The sequence below is a fragment of the Talpa occidentalis genome, unplaced genomic scaffold (assembly GCF_014898055.3).
Source record: "Talpa occidentalis isolate TD23 unplaced genomic scaffold, MPIMG_talOcc4v2.1 talOcc4.2259, whole genome shotgun sequence".
In the NCBI taxonomy this organism is placed as follows: Eukaryota; Metazoa; Chordata; class Mammalia; order Eulipotyphla; family Talpidae; genus Talpa; species Talpa occidentalis.
This window is the reverse complement of record NW_023602362.1, coordinates 1,392-13,121: the sequence shown is the minus strand read 5'-3', so window position 1 is coordinate 13,121 and position 11,730 is coordinate 1,392. Positions and strand designations below refer to the sequence as shown.

Below are 11,730 nucleotides of genomic sequence, written 5' to 3'. Positions count from 1 at the left end.
CTGTAGCCTTTTATCCCCAGTCTACCACAGTCACTAATTCACTTGATGTTAAAGGTTTCTGGAGAGTAGTATCTTTTAAGAATTCTGTTTGAAAAACTGAACAGCTGACCAAACCACCATTTTGACAGTGTATGTAGAACACATTTTATATGTAAAAGGCTGGAGGCATCCGTTTTACCAGATAAAATTTTAAGAATGTTTGATGGTAATGTTCTAAGAATCATCGAATGTTTGATAGTTAAGTGATTAATTATTAAGTGTTATCTATGGAATTTTCTTTCTTGGATTTATCTGACTAAAAAATGACCGAAGTTTAATTCTGGATTTCTTTGAGACAATTCAAAGAAGCATATATTATTAGTTAGCATATTGATTTAACTGTATATTGCTATTTCAGTGTGCTTTTCTTCTTGTAATAGTATATATTTGTCACTGACATGTATGTGTGAAGCTTGGGAAGAAATACTGATGCAAATGGATTCTCGTCTCACCAAGTTTGTGCAGGTAAAGTAGCTGAAGTTTCTGTGGAAGGGTTAAAAGAATATGTGATGCTCTTATCTTCTTCCTGAGGTAGATAAGAAAATAGGTCTGATCTGTTAAAGGGTGTCTAACCTTAAACACTGTTTTGTCAGAGAGAAAGGATATTTCCCACTAACAAAATGTGGGAGGGGATGTGGCCAGAGCAGGTGCAGCTTGAGGAATGAAGGTAGATACTTGGATGGCTGGTTAGCTGTTTTCTAGTCATTGATATTCAGTTGATCGCTTTAAGTAGGGGTTTGAAAGATTTGAAGGAAGATTAAGGAAATGATTAAGGATAGGAGTGTGCTCCTGTAATTTTGAATAAATAAGCTTCTAATAAAGAAATATATGTATCATGATTTTATGCATTTTTGTCTAGGAAAAAAACACAACTACGTCAGTGCAAGATGAATTCATGCATTTGCTGCTGTGGGGGAAGGCAAGGTAATAAACTCACACTGCCTCCTTTTAAAAAAGTAATTTTTATTTCAAAGATAATTTATACTCATTGTAAAAAAAAATAGAAAATTCTGGTGTACAAGAACAAAAAAATAGTACCAGTTTTTGTAGGCTTTTCTGTGCACATTTATTTTTTATATAAATGTGGTCATTGTGAATATATAATTTTTTAGTTATAAAAGCTTAAAAATTTTAAGTAGCTAAATCAGTCTTCTATAGCATCTGCCTTTGCTGTTAATCCTAAAAATACCTTTTGCATTTTGAGAATATTCAAAATTGAGCTGCGTTTTCTTCTAGAGCATTTTTATGGTTTATGTTTTATTCTGTTTATATGTTCCAGATATGATTTATTTGGATATATTTGTGGAAAGCTAACTACTTTTTTTATCTAAATGCTTAGTAATTGCCTAGTATAATTTATTGGATATTATACTTCTGATTGAAAATGCCATTTAGTCCATTCTCATAAATGCTTCAGTCTGTTTCTGAATCTTTTATTTCCTAATTTCTCCCTGTTCTGTAGTGAGTACAACAGTCTTCATTCTTCTGTTTTTTTAATTTATTTTGTTTAAAAAATGTTTGTACTTTGAATTCTGTATTTTTAAATGATGTGTTCAGACTTTGAGTAACGAAGACTAAAAAGGCTTCTTGTTTTTTCATTGTAGTGCTGAACTTCAGACCCTGTTAATGAACCAGTTAACAGTAAAGGTGAAGTTAAAGTATCTCTGTATTTAAATGGTTACAAACACATTCTTTTTTTTTTTTTAAAGATTTATTTATTTATTTATATAAGCACTGGGTATAGTCAGAAGCACGGGAGGGTGAGAGAATTCACTAGAGCCAGAGCAGGGAGCAGAACAGGCAGACTGACGAAATACACTGCTGAGAGGAGCAGTGGGTGCTGCAGGAGAGGTCTGCGCGCCATGTGGGACCCTCACCCGGCAGCCAGGGATCAAACCGGCGCTGCAGAGGTTGTGGGCAGCTTTGCAACCCAGCACTCAACCGCTGCGCCACTGGGGAGGCCCACAAATACATTCTTAATTAATTTGTTTATAACGGCACTGTGTAGCCCAGGAGTATGCTAAATGTGTTTTCTTCTCTTAATTAGGGTTTAAAAAAGCTTGGCCAGTCTATAGAATCATCATATTCCAGTATACAAAAATTGGTTATAAGTCACTTGCAGAGGTAAGAAGTGATGTAGGATATTTTGGTATTTGGTCTACATACGCTGGACAGTGGTCCTCTTTCTACAACTTTCCTATTGTCATCTGGCATTCTCTTTGAGCTTTGTGAAGCTAAAATTGTTTGTGTTGGCATTTGATGGGAATCTTGGAGTACTCAAGATTGAAAGAATCAGTAATGGTGATTCTGCATTATAAAAGAATTTTCCAACAAGCTAGGCCCTGTCTAGGCTTTTTTTCTCCTCTAGATAATCATAAGGTATATTTTGAAAGAGGAGCTAGATTCTTTTTTGAGCAGTGAAGTGAAATATGTTTATAATATCACCTTAAAATTAACACATTGTATAATTTCTCATCTGACACCTTGGCAAGGTGTTGGTTGTGATTATTGTCATTGTAAGAAGAAATGAAGTTCATTGTAAGAAGAAATGAAGTTCAGAATGATTGGTCCAAAGTTGCTGAGTGTGAGAGACATGACTGTCCCAGTGCTTTGAGTCTCAGGCTGTTTCTACACAGCTACCTTCATGAAGCAGTCAGCAGTTGGATGCTCAGTGATTCAAATTGTGATGTATCGCTTTATGCTGAGTCCCTGGCCCAGTTGCTACCCCCACCTCTCTCATGGATTGCCATTGCCTAGGACCTTCTATCCTAGGCGTATGCTAAATGTATTTTCTTCTCTTAATTAGGGCCTCCCATCCACACTGTGCCCTCAAATGTGTTCTCCACTCTAAAACTGATCAGATTACTCTTTAAGCTTCTTTCCATGACTCCTAGGGGCAAGGCCTTTGTGTGGCCATCAGCACACCTGCCTCAGCTCCACACAAGCTGGTGACCCTCTCAAGCTTGACATCTTGTTTCCTGCCTAAGGCTTTTGTGCATCCCTCTTGCCTCTGGAATATTTCAATCTTGCTTTCCACCCTAACCCCCCAGATTAGATCAGGTGCTTCTGTTTTACCTGCTCCCTGTACCAAGGGCTTTCTGATAGTTGGGCCTTACAGTGTCTGTGGTTCTGACCGTCTCCCCCATTAGACTGTCAGTGCTGTGGGGACCCTGTCATTTTGTTCACTGTCATGTTCCTAGTGTCTAACACAGTGCCTGATCTGAAGCCTGACCTTAATAAAATTAATAACTAAATAGACGTTGAATGTATAGCTGTTGGGTAAATGACATGACCACACAAGTATCTTATGGTTACGTATTCATCTCAGGAATCAGGTGACACAGTGATTCTGCTACAGGTTTTGGAGATAATTTTGAGAGATAATTATTTCTCATAGAAAGAAAATGAAAGTTCTTGTCAGTATTTTGTTTCTGGTGGAAATGTCCAGGCAGTTAGTCCTGCCTGTCGCCTTGGTGATGGTGGTGGCACTAACTTATTTCTACTCCATGTCCATAGTGGCTCAGAGTCTTTATTGTACCATTTGAGTGAACTGAAAGGAATGGCTTCATGGAAGCAAAAATATGAACCTCTTGGACTAGATGCTGCAGGAATTGAAGGTAGTAATTTAATTTCTCAGTAGAGTCTATCAATCACATTTACTTGACAAATGGTGTGTGTGTGTGTGTGTATGTATGTAGCTATATAATGTGTGTATATATATATATATTTTTTTTTTTTTTTTTTTTTTTTTTTTCCTCCTCCAATAGATGCTATTACTGCTGTGGGCTCTTTCATACTCAAGGCAAATGAACTTCTCCAGTAAGTATTGGGAATACCTAGAATCACTGACCTGAGAATTTTTCACTTTTGGCTTTCGAACCTAGCATGTTATTGCTATTTTCTTAAAACAAGTTTTAAAATTTAAGTTTGTAAATGAATTTAGCAAAATTATTCCTCTTCATATTGAAAACAGACCAGTGGCATAGCAGTTTCATAAAGCAAAGCAGTATTTTCCTGTCCCACCCCATCCTCCCAGGTCTGGGGAAACTAGAGGGAATCTTTTTAACTCATAACTGTTTCTGTTTTTAGTTCTTCTGTAGGTTACCTCTGTATTTGTAAATTGTGTGACTACTGTATTCCTGTTGTTTATCAGTATTTCAAAGTTCTCTGTGTTTCTTTTTTTTTTTTTTTTTTAATTTGTCTGCACTCTGCTTTTTTCCCCTTGCAGTGTCTGTCAGTGTCACTTGCACTCTCTCCAGTCACACTGGCTGGCGCTGCCTTCTCTACACGCCGCCTTCTCTACCCGCCCTCCCCTGAGTCGCTGGCCCATAGCCGCCCCACAGGCATTTCTTCATTGCTTCATGATTAGATCAGGGTCTCCTGTTTCCTGGTTCAGTTAATCATTTTGCTAGAAAATTTCCTTCAGTGATGAGAGAAGGAAGGATAAACTTCCTGAGTCCTTTTGTGTCTCTTCTCTCCAGTGACTACAGGATCTAAAGGGGAAGTCATTTTCTCATAAAGCTTCCAAAGCAACTTCATTGCTTTTTGTTGCTAACGAAAGTCTGTGCTTGTGATTCTTACTCCTTTTTATTCTTTATTCTTGACATGTTGAGATTTAGCAAGTAGCTAATGTGGGGTGGGGGACAAATGGTTAACAAGACCAAGATTGTTGAACTGGGGACCGTGTATTGAATTTTCTCTCCAACAGTCCTGTCTTAATTTCCACGAGTGTTTTTCTTGTTTCTTTAATTCTTTTTCAAAATTATGCTCCTGCTTTGTGGATTTGACATCTTCTTAAATCTCAGACGACTTTCATTCATGTTCTTTTGAAAGTCTCTGCTCTTCCTTGAATTATCTCCACTTCCTGGTCACTTTTCTGTTTTTCTTGGTGTCTCATTGCACGCTTCCCTCAGCATCTGATGTCTCTTATTTGCTCATATTTACCCATGCGGCGATTTAATGTTGCTCATGTGGGGCCAGTGGACAGTCTATGTGGAGTGGCAGAAAGCAAGCTTTGCTGTGGTTGGTCTGTGCTGCCAGACCTGCCTGGCTCTTCAGTTCATTGTTTCTTTGGAGAACCCTGTTGGGTTTTGTATGGAAGGTAAACTCCAGGCATTCATGTTTTCTCTGGAAGAATGTACTGACCACGCTGCATTCAGTGTGTACCTGGCTCAGCCTTGCCTACTGCCCTGAGGCCTTCTGTTGGCTGGCATCAAGGGCCCAGTGTTCTGGCCTCTGTGGGCGGTGCCTCCCGGCCGTGACCATCACTGATGAGCTCCTTGAGTCACCACCAGTGCTCCGTGGACGTTTGACATTTCTGATGTTTATTTGAATTCTTTTCTGCTGTCCTTGTTTTTGTGAGTTTATCACACACGCCCTCCCCACCAGCCCCTGTTATCTTGATGGTGGTGTGTAAGTTAGAGGTGATGGATGCTTGTGTTCAGAGGACAACATGAGAGAATAATACTGCTTTTTCTGTATGTGAAATTATTTTTGTTTCACCATATTTGCTGAAAGTAAATAGCAAATATTAAGCTTTCTGTGATCACCTTTCAATATGAATGAAAGGTAGTTTATTTAACTTCTTTGCAGTGAGAGTACTATATTTTTATTTTAGGTTATAGATTTATTATAACCTAATAAAGTGAGCAGTGAGCATTTTAATGTTAACCTGGGTGAAGGGTGAGAATATTGATTATAAAAGACAGAAAGGAACTTGGTTTCTTTTTTTAATTTTTTGCTGTAATAGAGTTTTACTCCTATTGCTTGATAGCATCAGAGTTGTCCGGCCTGTTCCTCTAAGTGTTTTACTGGGCACAGAAAGTTTAACCATGCTGACCTGCCTCTCCATTAGTATCAAGGAACTCACTTCTGGTCGTGTGGGAAGGGGCTTTGAGATTTAGGGATGAAAGTGCTGGTGTGATTTGCTCAGAGTAATTATGGATGTGAGCTTAAAGAGGTGCTTAGTCTTAATGATCCCATATCTATATTCAGAAACACGTTCATCAAAATAAAGATGACTTCATTTATAACACTTGAATGTTTGGGGTATATTTATGTAAGCCCAGGGAAATTCAATTTTTGAGGTCTCAGTTTTGTAAAGATCAAAAATTGACTTCTAAAACGAATGTCCCTTGATATCAGGGCTAAGGACATAGTATAAATTTATAATAATAATTTTCTGTTGTGTTTTTTTATTTATTTTACTGACCAATGAATTTTTTTAAACTGAGAATAATGCTGAAGACTATTTTTCTGATTTTTTTTTATTGCAAAGTTAGAAAAGGATTTCACACTTTACTAAATGCTAGAGAAGACTATTATACAGTTTGTGGCAAGGCTGTTATCAACCAGTTGGAAAGTAAGCTGTTTGCTTTACTTTTGAAAAGAATCAGATTTTGCTCTTTGGAAATTTTATTTTTAGGTATGTGTTAGATCTGTAAAATCTGCTGTTTTAAAGGCTTGAATGTCATCCATACAGGGTAAAATAGGACACTAAGGATTAATATGTCCCACAACAGTTGAGCTGTGATCCATGACCCCCACATAATAATTTCATTTCTGATTTTATCTTTTTTAGAGTTATAGATAGTAGTATGAAAAACTTCAAAGCATTTTTTCGATGGCTCTATGTGGGTAAGTTAATTGAATGAAGCATTGTTGTTATTTTAACATTCAAAAGTTGTGTGAGTGTTGACTTGGAATATTTCAATTATTCCAGTAGTTTTAATACTGACAAAAGTACAAGAGAATATAGATGAACCCCCTCTGCCCTTTGCCCAGTTTCCACAGTCCCCACACATGCCCAGTCTTACTTCCATAGACCCGCACATCTTCACCTCCCCACAGAAATAACTATGTGAGCCCTGATTGTCACTCACTGAGAGTTAACCCTTTTTTATCTTGTGATGTCTCCTGAAGTTCAAATTTTTGAGTCCTTGTTATGTAATAGGCACTGTCAGGCACTGTCAGATTTAAAAAAGAGAGAGAAAATGAGACACAACCTCTGCCCTGCAGTAGCTTATCTCCTCTTTTATGCTTTGTCTTCTGTCTCTAGAGCCTGTTTTCCATGATGGTAGCCACTAGCCATAGGTAGCTATTTAAATTAGCTGAAATTGGATAAAACAGTATATTCATTTCTTTAGTCATGCGAGCCACATGTGAAGGGCTCAGTAGCCATGCATGCTTGTAGGCCACCTTGCTGGACAGCAGAGAGCTAGAGCGTTTCCATTGTAACATCTGTTGGACAGCATTCTTTCAAATAGCATGTGGGCTACTTGTGGACTTTCTGTGGCCCCCACAGTGTCATTTCATTGGTAGGTAGTTAACAAATGTGTATTTACTTGATACGTCTAATGCTTCCTCTACAGTAGGTGCATATTTTATTTAGGCCCATTGGTAGTGCTGTTTTTGTGTCCTTAGTATCTTTGAAGTAATCCAGCATACATTTCCCTCCAACATAGGCATTATTTAGTCGTAGATAGGATTTATCCCGTATTTGTTAAAATAAGGGATGCTGAAGAGTAAAATAGAAAGTGAAGTATCTATAATGTGCTAACATCCTTTAAACACATGCACAGATCTTTCAGTTAAATTTAAAAACAGACTTCATATTTGTCAGCCTGAAAATACTTTTGATTAAAATAAAAGAATGCTGTTAATCTTGACATTGAAAATTCTTAGATTTTTTTTTTTCCCCTCAAAACTGTACCAACACTAACCAGAATGGGGAGCCAGAGTGTTTATCAGGCTGGCCTGTTTAATATCAGAGTAGTTAATGAGAATAAATTAATAACACTGAATGAGATCTGAAAAATAATCTTCTTTTACAGAAGTAGTAGTTTGGTTTTACTCATAATTGTCGGCACTAAAATTTCTAGTTAGGCAGTTTATATTCTTACTGCATATCCTAACCGTACTAGGAAGCAGCACGGGAAGAGAAATGAGTCACTGCTCAGGGCTCGTTGCTAGAGCAGGGCATGATAGAAAGCACGAGGGTCAAGGCCTCGTCATGACACCGGCTGTGCAGCCTGCTCTGCTTGTCTGTAAATGCAGTCTCCACATGCGTGCATGGGGGCTTCTTTCGTGTAACTAATGCCTAGTGTCTGTTATATGCTGGTTAAGTAATTTTTGATGGCCACCTGAGTGCAGGGGGAAAACTAGATTATGACTTTTTTCCAGATGATTGAGGCCTTCTGAATTAATTAAAAAATTTTTTTTCTTTTAATATTTATATATATGTATTTTACATCATTGTTCATTTTTGTACAATGTATGCTTTCTCTTCTCAGGCGTTTTGAATTAATTAAAAGCAATTTATATGCACATCCAACTTGCATGTTCCTGACCCAGATGTAATTAGGAAACACATTCATGCAAAAGCTCATGCAGCATACTTCTTGACTTAGGTGGGCATAATATAAGAAGCATGGTGCTATGAAGACAGAGTAAACCACAGGTGTTAAAGTACACACATATACACATATGGAAGTGTGTGTGTATGTATGTATTTGTGCAGATATCTTCACATAGCAATAATGCCCAAGGGAAAGAAACACAGTTGTCTTTTTTTTTTTAATTTTTTTTTTTTCTTCAAAGGTTTTTTTTTTTTGTAAGATTTATTTATTTATTTATACAAGAACTGGGTACAGTCAGCAGCGCGGGAGGGTGAGAGAATTCACCAGAGCCAGAGCGGGGAGCAGAGCAGGCAGAAGGACCGAAGTACACTGCTGAGGGGAGCAGCGGGCGGCAGGAGAGGTCTGCGCGCCATGTGGGACCCTCCTCCGGTGGCCAGGGAGCAGCCGGGGATCGAACTGGTGCTGCAGAGGCTGCAGGTAGCTTTGCAACCCAGCGCTCAACCGCTGCGCCACTGGGGAGGCCCAGAAACACAGTTGTCTTTTATTCTAAGGCTTTTGGAGGGAAGAACTGTTTGCAGACTTTATGCGAAGACACATCACCAGTTAGAAGGAATCCCTGCATACAGGGTCTTAGTATAAGACAGTAGTTAGATTTGCCTGGAGTGGTAACAGGTTGAAATGATAAGAAAATGAGAAATAATAGTTGAGAGTAGTTAAACCAGTCATTTGAACCTGGCAATATCAACCAAGTTTAAATTCTTCACCCGTTAGATTTTATAAGAAGTTTTTGTTGGTGGATAGAAGCTGTTGAAAATTGAAGGTTTAGTTGAGTGAAACACATTTAATCTTTGAAATACATTAATAATTAAAATTCTGGTTTTCCTTTAAAATTCATTTTTACATTTCTATTTCCAGCAATGTTGAGAATGACAGAAGACCACGTGCTCCCCGAACTGAATAAGGTAGTGTTTTCCGCATGTGTTTGTGCTCAGTGTGCTGGTCATCTTGGTGCTCTTAGATAGTGGCTGCTGAATACATGTCAGACTCGAGCCTCTAGACAGATCTCAATAAGCCTCTCTAAAAATGAAATTTGCATATTTTATATATTTATTTTCATGTTTGCACAAGGTTTCATAATCCACATAATGTGGAATGCTTATATTCTTTACTTTAGCTTCCGTAATTTTTTTTTTTTTTTAAGATTTATTTTTTTATTTATACAAGCACTGAGAACAGTGAGAAGTGCGGGAGGGTGAAAGAATTCACCAGAGCCAGGGCGGGAAGCAGAACAGGCAGACTGACGAAGTACACTGCTGGGGGGAGCAGTGGGCACAGCAAGAGAGGTCTGCGCGCCATGTGGGACCCTCACCAGCAGCCAGGGATTGAACCGGCGCTGCAGAGGCTGCAGGCAGCTTCGCAGCCCAGTGCTCAACTGCGGCGCCACCAGGGAGGCCCTAGCATCTGTAATTCTTAAATGCATTTTTATTTTCCTTGGAAACCTAGTACTTAGTAGCAGTAGTGCTGTGTTGATGTCTGTTAAGTAACAGTTTCTTTCTGCTCCAAGTATTGTGCCAAGTGGGGATAGGGTCTTCTTCCAGGTAGACCTTAGAAAAGTAGGGCAGAGTTCTTGGTTCCTGTGACTTACTCATCCTTACCCCTACCCAAACTATGTGATTCAGATTACCTAATCAGATAGATTAGGTAATCTGACCCTGAGGAAGTGTAAAGCTTTAAAAGTAGCCTGGGTAGACTTGATGAGTAAGTATCCACTGTCTGCATTTCTTACTCTAGTAGATCTTTTGCACTGTGCTTTATGGCCAGTTTCCCTTGCAAATTAGGGAGTTCACATTAATTATTTCTCAGACATCTCTCTTAGCTTTATTTTGGGAGATACAGTATGCTAATTATTGGGAGGATCTCAATGTGATTTTGAGGGCTAAAGGACTGCGCTGGCCTGAAGTCAGGGTCATCGTGCAAAGCAGAGGCCAGCGCTGCTTACTCCAGTGCTGTTGAGTTGCAGGCCTTCACCTGATTGTGGTTACTATCTGGGCTTCCATTGCCCCTTTCTCAAAGGAGGGCCCTTATCCAGTTGGTCTTAGCAGGAGCCACTAGGTAATGAACTGACATCCTTAGGCCATAAGCACTTCTGTAGTTCTGGATTCACTGATTGGAAAATGCCTTTCATATGTTAATGACATGCCTAAGGATTTCATATTTTCACAGTTGCATAATCTGAATTTTTGTTGATATTTCTTCAAAGGAACTTTACCTGATTTTCCCATGACTTTTAGTGGATAGTAAAAAAGTCAATTGTTATTATGTATTTCCTTCATTGAAAGTGTTCTTTCATATGGATCTGTTTCTCTTTTATTTCTTTTGGTTTTTGATAGATGACTCAAAAAGATATCACATTTGTTGCTGAATTCCTTACTGAACACTTCAATGAGGTAAGAAGTTGGTATTTTAAATACTATTTTTAAAAAATAATTGCACTAAACCTGGATAATGGTTAAAAAAAAGTAATCAAATTTCATTTATTTTAGTTGACGTTAACAATTATACTTTTTAACCATTGAGTGAATTAATGGCAGTACTTTATTTATTAAACATAAAGTCTCTAAATTGAACTTTTGTTTCCATGTCTTACAATCTATCAAAGAGAAGAATAACTGTCATTAACAACGCTCTTAAAAAATAGTTTTTGGTTTGGGCCTCCCCTGGTGGCGCAGTGGTTGAGCGCTGGGTTGGGAGGCTGCCTGCAGCCTCTGCAGCACCAGTTCGATCCCCAGCCACCGGCGAGGGTCCCAAAAAAAAAAAAAAAAAAAAAAAAAATAGTTTTTGGTTTAAATTTAGGAGTTTTTTTTTGCTCTTTCATTCTTGCTTTGACTTAAAATTAAACTACGTTTGTATTCTTTCTAGGCTCCAGACCTCTATAATCGAAAAGGAAAATACTTCAATGTTGAAAAAGTTGGTCAGGTATGGGCTTTCAGTTGAACTTGTGACTTAATTTTTAAAACTTTAATGGTAGTAGTTTGTAATTTAAAGTTCATGTAAAGTTACTCAGTGTCAAGTTCTATAGCAACCCTACCCTTTGAGTAAATAAAGAGTAACTTGTAAGAGCTAAAAGGGTCTCAAAACCTTTTTATTTATGTGTACAAGAGCTGGGGCACAGGCCAGAGATGTGGGGGGGTGAGAGAATTCACCAGAGACAGATCGGGGAACAGAACAGGCAGACTGACTGAAATATACTACTAAGGCTAGCAGCACATGAGACAGGAGAGATCTGCTTTGCCATGTGAGTTGCTCCCTTGCGGGCCGGAGATCGAACTCATGC

At 38.4% G+C, this 11,730-nt stretch overlaps 1 protein-coding gene across 1 annotated transcript; it reads left to right on the top strand.

Moving 5' to 3' along the window:
- The first annotated feature begins 430 nt into the window (after positions 1–430).
- On the top strand, positions 431–11,424 carry LOC119253887 (anaphase-promoting complex subunit 4-like). Its single transcript, XM_037521131.2, has 10 exons — positions 431–504; positions 899–963; positions 1,644–1,686; positions 2,087–2,163; positions 3,556–3,656; positions 3,807–3,858; positions 6,620–6,675; positions 9,312–9,358; positions 10,787–10,843; positions 11,316–11,424. The coding sequence occupies exons 1-10, from the start codon at positions 442–444 to the stop codon at positions 11,388–11,390; spliced, it is 636 nt and encodes a 211-aa protein (XP_037377028.1). The 5' UTR covers positions 431–441; the 3' UTR covers positions 11,391–11,424.
- Positions 11,425–11,730: the final 306 nt, after the last annotated feature.